General features: G+C 34.5%; 1 protein-coding gene across 5 annotated transcripts in view; it reads right to left on the bottom strand.

Moving 5' to 3' along the window:
• The window catches only part of CADM2 (cell adhesion molecule 2), a 1,026,782-nt gene that overhangs the window by 126,829 nt on the left and 880,954 nt on the right, over positions 1 to 18,999 (bottom strand). For all 5 annotated transcript variants that reach the window (XM_082392431.1, XM_082392433.1, XM_082392432.1 and 2 more), the window contains one exon: positions 7,706 to 7,876. In XM_082392431.1, the coding sequence (XP_082248557.1) occupies positions 7,706 to 7,876 (171 nt within the window). The remainder of the gene's footprint in view (positions 1 to 7,705; positions 7,877 to 18,999) is intronic.

Below are 18,999 nucleotides of genomic sequence, written 5' to 3'. Positions count from 1 at the left end.
AAAATAGATTTATAAAATGGAATTAGTTTTTAAATTGAAAGTTTAAAATACTAGATAGTAATAATTTATGTTTATTTTCTCAATATTAGGTTTTACTTGCCAAAATCATTTCTGTCTCATTTGATTATGCAGTTTTTATTCTCTATTAAAGTGACTCAAAATTATCTTCAAAAGATACATTGACATCTGTACTATATATAGATCACATCATTTGGGGACTATTTTTGACTGTCTTTTTGTGAAATTAATTTACATGCTTAAACTAATGTTAAAACTTCTAAAAAGTTTCATAAATACATATTTTATAAACTTGATTAAGACCACTTGAGAGTATATTATTTTAATCTATGAATTTGTTAATTTTTAAACTTGAGAATCTACTCACAAACATATACATGCCTCTTCAGTGGGCTTTAATAACACAAAAAATGTTATTTCTATTAATAATACAAACTTTACAGTAACATTTTGAATCCCTGCCCTTAGATCACTTAAAATATTTGGTGATCCAATTACTTTTAATATTTTGATACTGCAGGGGCTAAATAAAATATTCCTATCATATATAAAAGAAGACAAATTAACTCATGACCAACATGTGCCAGTAATACATTACTATGGGTAATATAATAAATGAATGTATTTTCCTTGAAAAAGTTGAAAAATAGAGGTTGGGATCTCAAATAGAGGTTGTACATTAGGCCACCTTTCTTAATGTAGTTAAATGTACTTTTTGTTAAGCGACATAGATCACTTCATGATTCTAGTATGTACACATTTCACGAGCTTTGTGAAATATTTTGGGCTCTATTAAAAATACTTCCAAGGCATCCTCATGTATAAATGTGGCATTTTGTTACCTAAAAGAACCATTTATTTTAATTTGGAAAATTTAATCTAAAGATAGTTTTCATTTCACCTTTCCTGGTTCCTTTTATATTCTGTGCCTCTGGACCATAGAAAATTTGTGGTAGACAAAATAATTAGAAAATCAGCATTTTACAAATGAGATGCCACATGAGTGAGATATGTTATTTTAAAATACGACTTGTAGCATTCACCTTTATGTGTAATAAACCTATATGGCCTGAAAAATTTAATCAAGTGCTTTCTATAATAAACAGAAAAGTAGTGGAAGCATAGTTGATACAACTAACACAGGACAATTTAGAAGACGCTGACCTGGGCTAAAGAGGTATACAGGTTTGTGTAGGGAGGATTGAGTAGGTGGGAATTAATTATCTTTTATAAATTAAAAAGGACAAATGCCAAAATCTGCACTTAATGAAGAATCTCTGCCTACATTTGAAAATATTTCTGTTCTGTATCATGTATATCTATAGTGGAAATGAAGTTATAAACAAAATAATAAGAAGCCTCCAAACCCATCTGTATTGAATCTCTTCTGTTATACACAGAATTTTATTTTTTACTCTATTTTATTGAAACAAGTAGAACCAAAGGTAGACTGATAAAGTACATTAGATGGTCCAGAAAGGTAGTAGACATGTACAGTCAAGAATTCAGTTCCTCTAGGCACAAAGTAATTCCGTCTAAAAGAACAAAACAAGAAAGGAATCTCTTTAGAAATACATTTTTTAACATAATATGTTAAAGAGAGACTGGATTAATTGTATTATTTATTTGCACGTTAACTAGAATGAAAATAAAAGCCTCAAGACGGCAAAGATCGGGACTGTAAATTGACCATTTAACTCCTTATATTATTATAGTAATGAATCCAGGAGCGTTCTGGTTATTAAAGGTATATAATGCATTTCTTATTTTTAGTCATTAACCTAATTGATCTCATCTAAAACACACAATTTCAACACTGCAGCTTCCAAAGTCACTCCCTCCCTTCGTTTCTTTTTTTTTCTTACCAGTTGCTCACACTGAATTTGTTTAGGCTCACAAGCAGGTTCTCTTCTATAACTTATTTTAACTATGTATTGTTTTAAAAGTTGACGATGTGCATGTATAGTTACTTATTTTATAGGCAAAGCATGGCACTGTTACACAATAGAAATACTAAACAAATATTACTGATAGCATAAGATTTCATGATTTGATGATTATATATAATGTACCTTACAACACACATACATATACACTTAAAATTTGGGTTCTTATTTATCCTTACTGGCAGTTCAGTGCCACAGTACCAAAATGCTTTCTCAGAACACTCATTATGCTGAAATATTTTACTAATCTGTCTCTTGTATTTTCCTTTTCAATAACAGTTGATTTTTATGTAATTTTGTCAATGTCACACATAGAAAATGAATATTTAATTATTTTTTTCTTTTCTGTGTTTTGTACATAGTCCTTTCTGTTAGTGGAGATACAATATTCTTACTGAGAATCAAATAAAATCTGACTTATATAATCTGTTCATCTAAAAATTAAATCAGACAAATAAAAAGTTATTATTTTAAAGGGATTTGTGTAAAAACAGGAAGATGAATTGGAATTTCCATCTAAAAAAAAAATAGCTTTTTCCAGCGCTCAGGTGCAAAGTATGCTGTTACCTATTATATGATATTTGCAAGTATTTGTGGTTCACAGTGAAAAATATACATTTTCTTAAATTTCAAGTTTAAAGAAACTCTCTTCCATCACAGTGACATTAAAATTTAAGATTAATATTTTATAAGGAAATGCATGTTGCTGTGATATATTGTATAGGCTGAGTCCTACTAAACTGTATATCACAGGGTAACAGAGTTAAAACATTTAGCCCTAGAAACATAACTCCTCCTCCAATTTGTTCTCATCATGATCCTTAGCACTATGTGTTTAACCCTTATGTCTTGTTTCTCATCAAACTTGCCTTTCCACAATAACACAGGATTTTTATTTCAGGTGTAGTCCTAACTTCCCATTATTGTAGGGATATAAACTTACTCTTGTCAGTCACCACAGAAAACAATGGCATCTCTTCTGCTCTGGGGGTCCAAAAAGCTGTTCCTCTATTTGGGCCAGTCTTTGCAGTTACTCATAATAGGAACATTGCAAAATCATGTGGAATCCTAAATTTATGTCCCATAAATTCTAGACTAACCACTTTTTTCCTTTTCCAATTCTTCTTTCTATTTCCCCCCACCTGCATCCATGGAATTTCCACATCATACATACTGCAATGTGCATTTATGTGGAGCCATGATCTGTTGTCTCTGGAAATATCTATTGAGATCCTTTTATCACTATTCTTAGGTGTTTATGAAGACCATACCCAATTTGATCACTTTGTTCTAATTTTGACGCAAACTGGTACTAAATGTCCCTCTCCACTTTCCATTCCTCAATTCACCCCTGGGGAATGTTCTGCATCCCTAAAGGAACATTAAGTATTATTATCAGTTAGTTTTAATTAACTTCACATACTTGAATGATGGTATGCTAAATGCTAGGAAAAATAATTTATATAGATCTGGTCTCTGCCTTCTAGCCATTTACATATTAAACCATGATAGAATGAGTTGTTATTTTTAATTGGCCATCAAGTATAACATTTTTCATGTAAAGCTTTATAAAAATTGTCTTTCTCCATGAAGTTTGCTTAATAATGCACACTGAAATATGGTGAACAGCTAAAAATGCTCAGAAAGTATATATTTATAATAGTTCCATTTTGGACTCCCGAGAAAGTGAAAATGACTTTGGAAGCTAACAACTGGCATCTTATAGCTAGGCTGAAATAGGCTCAACAGACATAAACGATTCTCTAGAATCTAAACAATAATCAGACAAGGCCACTCTATGCCTGTGGGGTGGAATAAGAAAAGGCAAGTTTATTCCATAACCAGGTCTAAAAGGGGACACAGACCAAGATGTTCAGCAACTACATAAATTAGCATGATTAACCACACATCTTTATAATAGCAAATCTAATTCTGTTTCAATATTTGTGCTTTGTAGGTAAAAGTTACCAACATACACATCACTGAATTGCCCCCAATCCTGACAGCATCTTATTCAGAACCCTCTTCACGATATTTAGAACAAACCCAAATTCTCTAACAAGTCTCTCCTAACTCTTTCTTACCTACACCCAGAGATTCATCTGGTGTGCTGTCTTCTGTGCCATAGCAAACTAAATAAACCCAATTTTGCTAGACTACTGGTAGGTTTCCGGTGCTCTCTGGCTGGTGATCTTTAATATTCCTTATGACTTGATTTTTATTATTTTTCTTTTATTATATATTGAAAATTACAGTTGAATTAGTAATCAAAGATTATTTTTAAACAGTCTTATTTGGCTTTATATATAAGTAAAAAAAAGTTTAAATTAAAATGCTGGTGATCTGGGTCCTCTGGACACATCAAATTACATAATTTTTCATATTTGAAAGACATATTGATTAAATAAAAAGAAATAGAAATGTTGCTATAGACTGAATGTTAATGTTTGCCCAAAGTTCATATGCTGAAACCTAATCCCCAATGTGATAATATTAGGAGGTAAGGACTTTGGAAGATCATGACCGGGATTAGTACCCTTACGAAAGAGATCGCAGAGACTCCTTAGCCCCTTCTGCTGCATGTGGACATAGAAGATGGCCAGCTATGAGCCAGAGTGAGGGTCCTCACCAGACACTGAATGTGCCTCCTCCTTGATCTTGAATGTTTGGCCCCCAGGACAGTGAGAAATCAATTTCTGTTGCTTATAAACCACCCAGCCTATGGTGTTTTTGTTACAGCCTGAACCTGAGGCAGGAGATAGATGGGCCCCAGGGTAAGCAGCTGGAGTTCGTTCTCTGTGGACAGAAACTCCAAAATATCAATAGCAGGACAATCGAGAGAAGAGGCTGGGCCCTGCCCAGATAAGAGATAAAAGACCGCATATTCCTCATACTCGAAATCAAGGAGACCTCCCCTACTACACATGTACAGAAAGGCTCCCTGGAGGTCAAAAGGGGAGGGGGTGCCACCCATAGTAAGCGATGTCAACTACCCATAGGCCTGTTCGCTAGAATCCATCTTGGCTAAGAGATGCGCATGCACACAGGAGGACCCTGAGATATACCAAATACAGATGCAGAACTACGCAAAGCAAGATGATTGGTCAAAGGAAACCCAGAAGAAATGCCCCATAAAACTGATTCAAACTACCATGACGGCACGACTCTCTGAGTCCACCCATGTGTCTATCCACATGTACTATACTCTTTTTCCTCCTAATAAATACTTTACTTGCTTCACTACTTTCCATCTCTGTGGAAATTCATTTCTACACAGCTGAAGGGCCAGGGCCTTGTCACTGGTCACTGGTCCCTGGTGGTCTGGTGGCTAGGATTCAGCTAGGATTCAGTTTGGTCCTCACAGAAATTAATTCTCTAGTTTATAAAGCTAGAGCAGTTTCAGTAATTGTTGCAAGGTCTCACTGCAAATAAATGTTAAAATTTGGAAATAATCTCAGTTTGGGCTCTAAAATATGTTTGTCTTCAAATCTGCTTCAATGAGAACAGGAAGGAAATTAATGAAACTAATCTAATATAATTGAAAGTATTCTTAAAATTTTAATAATTTAATAACTACTAAACTAAGAATAATTAAAATACAACAAACAATAATTAAAAATAATGATCTGGGGCTTCCCTGGTGGCGCAGTGGTTGAGAGTCTGCCTGCCAGTGCAGGGGACAGGGGTTCGAGCCCTGGTCTGGGAGGATCCCACGTGCCGCGGAGCAACTGGGCCCGTGAGCCACAACTACTGAGCCTGCGCGTCTGGAGCCTGTGCTCCCAACAAGAGAGGCCGCGATAGTGAGAGGGCCGCGCACCGCGATGAGGAGTGGCCCCCGCTTGCCGCAACTGGAGAAAGCCCTCGCACAGAGGCGAAGACCCAACACAGCCAAAAATAAATTTAAAAAAAAAGAAAAAAGAAAAAAAAAATAATGATCTGATTGATATTTTCTCTATTAAAAAGTAGAAACAAAAGTCTGGTTCTCCTGGTACTTCTCTGATCTTTTCTCATGATACTCTCTACTTTCCACTCTACCCTGGTCTCACTGATACCCTTGCTGCTTCTAGAAACATAAAAACAACACACATGTTCCTATCTCAGGGCCTTTGTACTTATTCTTCCCTGTGAATTGTATGTATATATTTTGTTTGAATATTTAAACATATTAATTTAGTTAAAATATTATTTTATTTAAATATTCATTTATATATATATAATGTAATATATAAAAGTATAAATAATACATTATATAATATAGTCATTTAAATATTTATAACATTATAATATATTTAAATGATATATTAATATGTAATATTATATAATATGTAATGATATAATTTAATGTGATACTATATGTGATAAAATATATATTTATATATAAATGCATTATATATATATGTTAATACTAATACACACACACACTTTCACTATCCTTGACTTCCATTCTAACTTCACTCCTTATCACCTCTCTGCTTTATTTTTTTCCTACAGACTTAATACATAGCATGCTATATGTTGTATTTATTAATTTTGCTTTTCAGTTACTCCTACCTAGAGTGGATGTTATAAGGGAACTGGAGTTTGTTGCTGTTGGTGGTAGTGGTGATTTTGACACTTGGAGACAATCTCAGTTTGTTTTGTTAAAGTTGTCCTTTTTTGGTCACCTCTGTAACCCCAGTGCCCAAAAGAATGCCTGTTTCATGTATTCAATATATTCTTGTTGAATAAATAAATGAAAACAGACTGCAATGAGGCATATTAGAAGACTAATATATAGAGTTAACGTTTTAAAGTTCAATGTAATTTCGCATCACACACACAAATCTAAACTTGAACTACAATTTATCACAGATAACAAACTCAACAAAAAAATTTCTAATATTGGAAAAAGTCAAGTATTAGGATTCAGAAATATAATTCTTTGTACTCTACTCTTTTCAACTTTATGTTACATATTTCAATTCATTCATTTTCATTTTGATAAATATTTATAGATCACCTGCTATATCCCAAGGACACTGCTAAGTATGAAAGCGTCATGATTATAAGTCGACCATTTGCTAGTTGTGTGAACTTGGCCAAGTGACTCAACCACTATAATCTTCAGTGTCCTTATCCATAAACTGCAATTAAAGAGAGCAGTAACTATTCATCAGGCTATTATGCTGATGTCCTAACATGAGATAACATGAGTTGAGATAATGCCAGCAAAGAATTCAGCACTGCCTGGGCTCACTGGAGTCATCTAATTTATGTTCTTATCATTTGTGAACAATAGTGATGTTGATAAAGAAAACATAATAGATATGCCCCTGTGTTCATAAAGACTTAGCATATTTTAAAAAATAGAAAAAAAATAGTATAATTTTAAAAGAACAGATGGTAAGCCACGTTTGCATACAATAACATTACATTTAGAAAGTTCATCAAGGCTTTTTCAGATTTCCACTTCTCACTGATTCTGCCAAAATTACTGCTCTTCCTGGCCAACATTTGGAAGATAATTAGGAGTTTTAACCTTCTGATATCTTCTTTCTTTTTCTCCCTTGTCAAGAATGATAATCAACCAAGGACTCCTTTCCTTTGAATGTGATTAATACTAATGAGGTCAATTTTACTTCATTTGGCTATAGATTTTGCTGCACATTTGCTATAACTTCAGAAAATTTTTGAAGTGACTTTAAATGTAGATGCAGAGATTTGGCGCCAAGGTAAAGAGTTATGGAGTAGCGTTTACTTACAGTGTATTTCTAGCACCTGCATGGCCACCTGAGGGGTGGCATTGAGAGATTCATGGTCTACTCTGCAGATGACCGCCACGCCATCGTCGCTTCGGTCCACTCGGAAGTCCAGTGTGCTGCTGACCGTGAAAGTCTTGCGATTTGCATCTTCTTCCTTTAAATATTTTACATCTGAAAATAAAATATAAAATTTTAAATTCTGTGAAGTTCTCTTTCAAAATGTAGCAGATTTCATTTACTCGAGACACACTGGAAGCCTCTTCTCCCGATCTTTACCCAATTTTAAAAAGCAAATATTTGTTAGTTTCACATTTAATCCATTTCGTTTTGAGTAAACAGAAATAAAACTACTTCAGAAATACATTTTAAAAGTTAAATACAGAAATAAAAGGGCAGGTCACAGCACTTTTTTTTTTTTTTATACTCCATTTGAAAAATCAGGCCATTTTACAATATTAATCTCTTTTCTTTAGATTTAAGTTTTACTAAAAGATAATCTTAATTCTCTGAACCACAAGCACAATTGAGAAGAGCAAATTCACAACCATCTGGGTATGCCTAAAAGGAAGTACAGTGTATTTGAGCTATGATTTTAACATGAGCACTGTGAGGTGAACATAATTGCTAAAGAATACCTAAGATGAGAAAGTTGTCATCTTTGGTAAAGAAGGAGAGCAGTCATGTGAACATTTTGAATGTTTAAATATCTATCTACCTATCTATATATATTTGCAATGAAATTTCTATTGAGATAAATGCTCTTCACTTAGCTGAAGAATTCATTTCAGCCTGAATGAGAATACTTTCCTCAAGATGTGAATTCACTTACCAATACTTAAACTTACTGTGCATGATTCAGATTCATCATTAAGTAGTGCACTTAGGGATTATTTGTTCTCTGTGGAAAAGGGATTTAATAATATTTTCATTTAATTTGAAATTTCTCAAGTCTAAAGTAGCTGATGAGAAGAGGGCAATTTTAATGGCTTAGAAATCAAGATAACAGGCTAAGGTTAAGATATCTTTTAACAAGATCTTAAATATAGTTGAGGGAGAAAGCTGTTCGAATTTCTTAGCATTTCATTTCAAATGAAAAATGATACTTTTTATGAAAAGACTTCTTTTGCATAAAATGCATAAAATATTTGATTGTAGCATGTATTAAATATTTTTAAAATATTTAAAAATATATCAATGATAAGACATTAATGTAAGTTCAGCTTCTCCATTGTGCTCTATGCAAAGATTTCACTTGGAAAATAATATCGAATCTTATGTATTTGATGGGTAGATATTTGCATGGTCCATTGGGTTTTACTTATTTCCAGAGAAGAATGTCTTTACCTTATTGATTTTAAAAATAAAATAAATATTAGTAAAGAATAAAACTAGATAAATGTCACATGTCTTATTTTGAAACTATATGTTTATGACTGTGTTCAGAAATTAGAAAACTAATTATCTAATTAAGATTTTTACCACAAAAATATTTATGTAATTTAGGCAGTTTTGAGACTAAGAAAAATTTCTAACATTTGGAAAGGGGGGAAAGAATATAAAAATCTCAACTCCATCTTTTAACTATAAATTAATCATACAGGATACAGGGCTTTCCATCAACATGTGTCTTATGAAATATCTCATTTTTGTTAACTAAAGTCATTTCTGAGATTTTTGCATTTGAAAATTAGATTCAACTTCAGTTAAAAAAATATTAGAGTAAAAGATGAAATGATCTCCTTTCAGTCAAAATATGTCAGGATAACATAGATGCATTTATAGTTCTCTGCTATATTAAAAAAAATGAGGTTTTCTTACTTTTCAATGTCTCATATATTTATACAAAATGTTGCCTCATTTTTATATTTTATATCCTTTCCTATAAATCTATGTCCAGTGTTTTCTTGTTCATAGCTCTAAGCAGTGGCAGTGAAAGAAAATTTAGATCTCTTGACAAACCACTTTTATATTATACAATATATAAGAAATTATTCCAAAATATCACTGCTAATTGTTTAATTTTAATAACAGCTGCATTTTAAGAACCCACACATCTGCTTCCTTTAGCTGTTTCCTTTACAAAAGTATCATTTTATGTAATATTAATTGGACACATAAAATCTGAGAGCAATTGTATATAACATAAAATATTAAAAGCATCATTCAAATGAAATAAACAAAAGTATAATTTGTTGCTTTTAATATTAGCTATGTGACAGCTTATAGGGTTACTAGAAGGCATAAGATGAACAGGAAAAAGCACTGAGAAGAGCCAATCATAGTATCTTTCCCCACATTTCATGCTGACCTCCTCCCCCCCAAACAGGAAACAGTACTTAAAATTTATTTTTAATTTTGCTTTCTAGCTTTATAAAATAACTGATGCATTCCACAGTTACAGAATCAACAGAAATTTCTTTATATTGCATAGCTGATTTGCTGATTCCATGTTCTGTCTTGTTTTAGAGAGTTTCCATTTTTTTCTTCTTTGGCAAGTCACACCATTACTTCATCACATTGTGATCTAGAGCAGTGTTCCTCAAAAATGGAATGTTCATCTGAATCACCTTTGGACCTTGTTAAAATGCAGATTCTGATTCAATAGTTGTGCGGTAGAGCCTGAAGGTCTGCTGCTGGCCCAAAGACATATTTTGAAGAGCAAGGGTATAATGTATACATCAACATCATAGGTGATATGACCAAAAGTGAGTGAATATTGGGATTAACTTTATTCAACTTTCTCTCTCTTTTTATTGCCACTCTCCATAAGCTTACATTCTACTTTTACTATTTCCACATATATTTCTTCCTTTTATTTACATTTTTCAAAATACGCATGTCATGTATTATATAATGTGTTGGTACAATGGTCGGCAAAAGCAAAACGTATGAGCAAAACAATAAACAAGAGGAATTTGTAAGATTACATTCAGCATAATCCTTGAAGTCACTCTATCTTTTTCCAAAGGAGATTCTGGACATTTAAGAGATTGCTCTTAAGTAATCAGAACTGTGGTTGCTTTTGGTGGGTGGTTGCAAAAGGTCTCATTATACTACTGTGTTTACATTGCATGTGTTAGAAATTTTCTGTAATAAAAATGTTTCTAAACATCTGCCTGGGAGAATTCCTCAAGTATGCTTCTCAACAAAAGTTATTTTCCTGAACATTTCTTGGTGAAGTCTCAAAGTAAAGATTTTGTATCAATTTTTATATTATGTATCTTTATCAGACAAAATGTATAATAGCAATATTTGTTGCTATATCAATAGCAACAGTAGCAATATCTGTTTATATTTGGGATTTTAGATCTTTTATCTCACTAAGAGCTAAGGTATGAAGAAAAATGGCAGATATAATTGTGAGTTAGACTGCTGGAGCCCCCTAAATTAACACATTTAAAAACCAGAGTTTGGGATTAAAGTATACACACTATACTATATGTAAAATAGATAACCAACAAGGACCTACTGTATAGCACAGGGAAATATATTCAATATCCTATAATAATGGAAAAGAATGTAAAAAAAGAATATATATATTTATCTTTATATATGTATAACTGAATGACTTTGCTGTACACCTGAAACTAACACAACATTGTAAGTCAACTATATTTCAATAAACATTTTAAAATTAAATAAATAAATAAAAACCCTAAGTTAACTACAGAACAAAGCAAAGAGTTATCTGGACGTTTTTACAACCAAATCTTTTCATAAAATATCAGATCTCAGGAGATATCTCTATATCCATCTTTCCAGATTTATAATATTAGGTTTATCTGCCTCTATATCTGTAGTTTCTGGCCACCTTTGTACTAGACTTTTAGAAGGAAAATCCTCTAAGGTGAGGTTTCTTCAGAAGTTACCTTGTCTCCACAATGGTTCTAATCACCTTGAGCAGTGTAATCTGAACTTTTGTGACATTTTTGCTTTCTGCACTTAGGTGATTTTGATCCCCTTTGAACAGATCCAGAATGAAGATACTCCCATTTTTATAAAGGGAAATCTTGTCCTGTGTCCTTGGTAGCCCTCTCTATCAGACCTGCACCTAAAGAGGGCCAGTTTCCTTTAATCCATTGCAAAGCCTATACGCCACACTGGGAACAAGGCAGGGATTTATTTATTTTTATTTTTAAAAAAATGTATTTATTTAGTTTTAGCTGTGTTGGGTCTTCATTGCTGTGCGCAGGCTTTCTCTAGTTGCGGTGAGCGGGGCCTACTCTTCGTTGAGGTGCTCAGGCTTCTTACTGCGGTGGCTTCTCTTGTTGCAGAGCACCGGCTCTAAGTGTGCGGGCTTCAGTAATTGCAGCACACGGGCTCAGTAGTTGTGGCTCGCGGGCTGTAAAGTGCAGGCTCAGTAGTTGTGGCGCACGGGTTTAGTTGCTCCGCAGCATGTGGGATCTTTTGGACCAGGGCTCGAACCCGTGTCCCCTTCATTGGCAGGCGGATTCTTCACCACTGTGCCGCCAGGGAAGTCCCAATGCAGGGATTTAAATACAGCTTCTGCCTTGTTGCCAGTACTGGAAGGATCATACCTTCTCATAATTTGGGGATATCTCTTGGGAATTATGTAGGATATTATGTGACTTCTCCTGAACTATTTGGGCCTTTAATTCTCTGGCCATGAGCAAAGCTACAGGGTCTCTGTGTATACACCAGACATCGCTGCTTATATAGAACATGAACTCTTCTACTATTTTCAGAGTCTGGATTTGTAAGTGATTTTGAAGAATCAGATGACAGTTTCAACAGGAGAATTCAAGAAATTTATTCTGAATCCATATCACTGATATTAATGGTACTTTAATTGTTTTGCACCATTGTTAGTAAGCTGAATGCAGGTCCTCTTGCCATACAGAAGAGAATATGTGACCATTAAATGAGATAACTTGGCTTTATTGCCAAAAATTTGGAACGAACATATTGGACAAATGGATATGTTACGTGATTCTTGTTTAAAAGAAGTTTTATAGATCAAAATTTCTAAAAGTAAATGCATCATTTTTAGAAGATAATCAGCTTTCGCATCATTTAAAAAGATTGACATAAAGTAACTATGTCTAGTTAACTTAGTAACCTAGACATATTTTAAAACCAGTTTGTCTTGAAGGGATTGTTGGGAAATTTTTTTCTTAAGCTTAAGAGTACTACAGGATTTAATTTCTTAAACATCATTATTGGAGTATAATTGCTTTACAATGGTGTGTTAGTTTCTGCTGTATAACAAAGTGAATCAGCTATACATAGACATACATCCCCATATCGCCTCCCTCTTGCATCTCCTTCCCACCCTCCCTATCCCACCCCTCTAGGTGGACACAAAGCACCACCGAGCTGATCTCCCTGTGCTATGCAGCTGCTTCCCACTAGCTATCTATTTTACATTTGGTAATGTATATATGTCTATGCCACTCTCTCACTTCGTCCCAGCTTACCCTTCCCCCTCCCCGTGTCCTCAAGTCCATTCTCTATGTCTGCGTCTTTCACCTGTCCTGCCCCTAGGTTCTTCAGAACCAATTTTTTTTTTTTTTTTAGATTCCATATATATGTGTTAGCATACGGTATTTGTTTTTCTCTTTCTGACTTACTTCACTCTGTATGACAGACTCTAGGTCCATCCACCTCACTACAAATAACTCAATTTCGTTTCTTTTTATGGCTGAGTAATATTCCATTGTATATATGTGCCACATCTTCTTTATCCATTCATATGTCAATGGACACTTAGCTTGCTTCCATATCCTGGCTATAGTAAATAGAGCCGCAATGAACATCATGGTACACGACTCTTTTTGAGTTATGGTTTTCTCAGGGTATATGCCCACTAGTGGGATTACTGGGTCATATGGTAGTTCTATTTTTAGTTTTTTGAGGAACCTCCATAATGTTCTCCATAGTGGCTGTATCAATTTACATTCCCACTACCAGTGCAAGAGGGTTCCCTCTTCTCCACACCCTCTCCAGCACTTAGTGTTTATAGATATTTTGATGATGGCCATTTTGACCAGTGTGAGGTGATACCTCATTGTAGTTTTGATTTGCATTTCTCTAATGATTAGTGGTGTTGAGCATCCTTTCATGTGTTTGTTGGCAATCTGTATATCTTCTTTGGAGAAATGTCTAGGTCTTCGGCCCATTTTTGGATTGGGTTGTTTGTTTTTTTGATTCTGAGCTGCATGAGCTGCCTGTATATTTTGGAGATTAATCCTTTGTCAGTTGCTTCATTTGCAAATATTTTCTCCCATTCTGAGGGTTGTCTTTTCATCTTCTTTATGGTTTCCTTTGCTGTGCAAAAGCTTTTAACTTTCATTAGATCCCATTTGTTTATTTTTGTTTTTATTTCCATTGCTCTAGGAGGTGGGTCAAAAAGATTCTTGCTGTGATTTATGTCATAGAGTGTTCTGCCTATATCTTCCTCTAAGAGTTTGATAGTGTCTGGCCTTACATTTAGCTCTTTAATTCATTTTGAGTTTATTTTTGTGTATGGTGTCAGGGAGTGTTCTAATTTCATTATTTTACATGTAGCTGTCCAGTTTTTCCCAGTACCAATTATTGAAGAGGCTGTCTTTTCTCCATTATATATTCTTGCCTCCTTTATCAACGATAAGGTGACCATATGTGCATGGGTTTATCTCTGGCTTTCTATCCTGTCCCATTGATCTATATTTCTGTTTTTCTGCCAGTACCATACTGTCTTGATTACTGTTGGTTTGTAGTATAGTCTGAAGTCAGGGAGCCTGATTCCTCCAGCCCCGTTTTTCTTTCTCAAGATTGCTTTGGCTATTCGGGGTCTTTTGTGTTTCCATACAAATGGTAAACTTTTCTGTCTAGTTCTGTGAAAAATGCCATTGGTAATTTGATAGGGATTGCGATGAATCAGTAGATTGCTTTGGGTAGTATAGTCATTTTCACAATATTGATTCTTCCAATCCAAGAACATAGTATATCTCTTCATCTGTTTGTATCATCTTTAATTTCTTTCATCAGTGTCTTGTAGTTTTCTGCATACAGGTCTTTCGTATCCTTAGGCAGGTTTATTCCTAGGTATTTTATTCTTTTTGTTGCAATGGTAAATGGGAGTGTTTTCTTAATTTCTCTTTCAGATTTTTCATCATTACTGTATAGGAATGCAAGAGATTTCTGTGCATTAATTTTGTATCTTGCTACTTTACCAAATTCATTGATTAGCTCTAGTACTTTTCTGGTAGTCTTTTTAGGATTCTCTATGTATAGTATCATGTCATCTGCAAACAGTGACAGCTTTACTTCTTCTTTCTGATTTGGATTCCTTTTATTTCTTTTTCTTCTCTGATTGCTGTGGCTAAAACTTCCTAAACTATGTTGAATAATAGTGGTGAGAGTGGGCAACCTTGTCTTGTTCCTGATCTTAGAGGAAATGGTTTCAGTTTTTCACCATTGAGAACGATGTTGGCTGTGGGTTTGTCATATATGGGCTTTATTATGTTGAGGTAAGTTCCCTCTATGCCTACTTTCTGGGGGCTTTTATCATAAATGGGTGCACCTATTGAGATGATCATACGGTTTTTCTCGTTCAGTTTGTTAATATGGTTTATCACATTGATTGATTTACATATATTGAAGAATCCTTGCATTCCTGGGATAAATCCCACTTGATCATGGTGTATGACCCTTTTAATGTGCTGTTGGATTCTGTTTGCTAGTAGTTTGTTGAGGATTTTTGCATCTATGTTCATCAGTGATATTGGCCTGTAGTCTTCTTGTGTGTGTGTGGCATCTTTGTCTGGTTTTGGTATCAGGGTGATGGTGGCCTCATAGTATGAGTTTGGGAGTGTTCCTCCTCTGCTATATTTTGGAAGAGTTTGAGAAGGATAGGTGTTAGCTCTTCTCTAAATGTTTGATAGCTCTTCTCTAAATGTTTGACAGAATTCGCCTGTGAAGCCATCTGGTTCTGGGCTTCTGTTTGTTGGAAGATTTTTAATCACAGTTTCAATTTCATTACTTGTGATTGATCTGTTTTTTCTTTCTATTTCTTCCTGGTTCAGTCTCAGAAGGTTGTGCTTTTCTAAGAATTTGTCCATTTCTTCCAGATTGTCCATTTTATTGGCATATAGTTGCTTGTAGTAATCTCTCATGATCCTTTGTATTTCTGCAGTGTCAGTTGTTACTCCTCCTTTTTCATTTCTAATGCTATTGATTTGTCTTCTCCCTTTTTTTCTTGATGAGTCTGGCTAAGTGTTTATCAATTTTGTTTATCTTCTCAAAGAACCAGCTTTTAGTTTTACTGATCTTTGCTATCTTTTCTTCATTTCTTTTTCATTTATTTCAGATCTGATCTTTATGATTTCTTTCCTTCTGCTAACTGTGGGTATTTTTTCTTCTTTCTCTAATTGCCTTAGGTGTAAGGTTAGGTTGTTTATTTGAGATGTTCCTTGTTTCTTGAGGTAGGATTGTATTGCTATAAACTTCCGTCTTCGAACTGCTTTTACTGCATCCCTTAGGTTTTGGGTCATCATGTTTCCATTGTCATTTGTTTTTAGGTATTTCTTGATTTCCTCTTTGATTTCTTCAGTGATCTCTTGGTTATTTAGTTGTGTATTGTTTAGCTTCCATGTGTCTGTATTTTTTACAGATTTTTTTCCTGTAATTGATATCTAGTCTCATGGTGTTGTGGTCAGAAAAGATATTTGATACGATTTCAAGTTTCTTAAATTTACCAAGGCTTGATTTGTGACCCAAGATGTAATCTATCCTGGAGAATGTTCCATGAGCACTTGAGAAGAAAGTGTAATCTGCTGTTTTTGGATGGAATGTCCTAAAATATCAATTACGTCCATCTTGTTTAATGTATCATTTAAAGCTTCTGTTTCCTTATTTATTTTCATTTTGGATGATCTGTCCATTGTGAAAGTGGGGTGTTAAAGCCCCCTACTATGATTGTGTTACTGTCGATTTCCCCTTTTATGGCTGTTAGCATTTGCCTTATGTATTGAGGTACTCCTATGCTGGGGGCATAAATATTTACAATTGTTATACCTTCTTCTTGGATTGATCCCTTGATCATTATGTAGTGTCCTTGTAATAGTGTTTATTTTAAAGTCCATTTTGTCGGATATGAGAATTGCTACTCCAGCTTTCTTTTGATTTCCATTTGCATATCTTTTTCTATCCCCTCACTTTCAGTCTGTAGGTGTCCCTAGGTCTGAAGTGGGTCTTTTGTAGACAGCATATGTATGGGTCTTGCTTTTGTATCCATTCAGCCAGTCTTTTGGTTGGAGCATTTAATCCATTTACATTTAAAGTAGTTATCAATATGCATGTTCCTATTACCATTTTCTTAATTGTTTTGAGTTTGTTATTGTAAGTCTTTTCCTTCTCTTGTGTTTCCTGCCTAGAGAAGTTCCTTTAGCATTTGTTGTAAAGCTGGTTTGGTGGTGCTGAATTCTCTTCGCTTTTGCTTATCTGTAAAGCTTTTAATTTCTCTGTCGAATCTGAATGAGATCCTTGTGGGTAGAGTAATCTTGGTTGTAGGTTTTTCCCTGTCATCACTTTAAATATGTCCTACCACTCCCTTCTGGCTTGCAGCGTTTCTGCTGAAAGATCAGCTGTACCTTATGGGGTTTCCCTTTTATGTTAATTGTTGCTTTTCCCTTGCTGCTTTTAATATTTTTTTTTGGAATTTAATTTTTGATTGTTTGATTAATATGTGTCTTGGCATGTTTCTCCTTGGATTTATCCTGTATGGGACTCTCTGTGCTTCCTGGACTTGATTGACTATTTCCTTACCCATATGAAGGAAGTTTTCAACTATAATCTCTTCAAATATTTTCTCAGTCCCTTTTTATTTCTCTTCTTCTTCTGGGACCCCTATAATTCTAATGTTGGTGTGTTTCATGTTGTCCAGATGTCTCTGAGACTGTCCTAAATTCTTTTTATTCTTTTTTCTTTATTCTGCTCTGCGGTAGTTATTTCCACTCTTTTATCTTCCAGGTCACTTATCCGTTCTTCTGCCTCAGTTATTCTGTTATTGATTCCTTCTAGGGAATTTTAAATTTCATTTATTGTGTTGTTCTCATTGTTTGTTTGCTCTTTAGTTCTTCTAGGTCCTTGGTAAATGTTTCTTGTATTTTCTCCATTCTATTTCCAAGATTTTGGATCATCTTTACTATCAGTACTCTGAATTCTTTTTCATGTAGACTGCCTACTTCCCCTTCATTTGTTTGGTCTGGTGGGTTTTTACCTTGCTCCTTCATCTGCTGTGTATTTCTCTGTCTTCTCATTTTGCTTAACTTACTGTGTTTGGGAATTTCCGTTTTGCAGTCTGCAGGATTGTAGTTCCCATTGTTTTTGTTGTCTGCTCCGAGTGGGTAACATTGGTTCAGTGGGTTGTGTAGGCTTCCTGTTGGAGGGGAGTGGTGCCTGTGTTCTGGTGGATGAGGCTGGATCTTGTCTTTCTGGTGGGCAGGACCATGTCTGGTGGTGTGTTTTGGGGTGTCTGTGAACTTATTTTGATTTTAGGCAGCCTCTCTGCTAATGGGTGGGTTTGTGTTCCTGTCTTGCTAGTTGTTTGGCATAGGGTGTCCAGCACTGTAGCTTGCTGGTCGTTGAGTGGAGCCGGGTCTTAGAGTTGAGATGGACATCTCTGGGAGAGCTTTCACTGTTTGATATTACACGGGGTTGGGAGGTCTCTGGTGGACCAATGTCCTGAACTTGGCTCTCCCACCTCAGAGGCTCAGGTCTGACACCCAGCCAGAGCACCAAGATGCTGTCATCCACACAGCTCAGAAGAAAAGGGAGAAAAAGAAAGAAAGAAAGAAAATAAATAAATAAATAAAATAAAGCTATTAAAATAGAAAAAATTATTAAAAATTAAAAAATTAAAAATTAATAAAAAAAAGAGAGAAGAAGAGAGCAACCAAACCAAAAAACAAATCCACCAGTGACAACAAGTGCTAAAAACTATACTAGAAAAAAATAAATAAACAAAAAAACAAAAAAGGACAGTCAGAACCCTAGGACAAATGGCAAAAGCAAAGCCATACAGACAAAATCACACAAAAAAGCATACACATACACACTCACAAAAAGAGAAAAAAACATATATATATATATATAAATTAAAAAAAGGAAGAGAGCAACCAAATCAATAACCTACCAATGATAATAAGGTCTAAATACTAAACTAAGATAAACAGAAAACCAGAAACAAATTAGATGCAGAAAGCAAACCCCAAGTCTACAGTTGTTCCCAAAGTCCACCCCCTCAATTTTGGGATTATTCGTTGTCTATTCAGGTATTCCAGAGATGCAGG

The sequence above is a fragment of the Balaenoptera borealis genome (genome assembly GCF_965194805.1).
Source record: "Balaenoptera borealis genome assembly, chromosome: 5".
Classification (NCBI taxonomy): Eukaryota; Metazoa; Chordata; class Mammalia; order Artiodactyla; family Balaenopteridae; genus Balaenoptera; species Balaenoptera borealis.
Note: the sequence above shows the minus strand (reverse complement) of the source record. Positions and strands in the feature narration are given on the sequence as shown.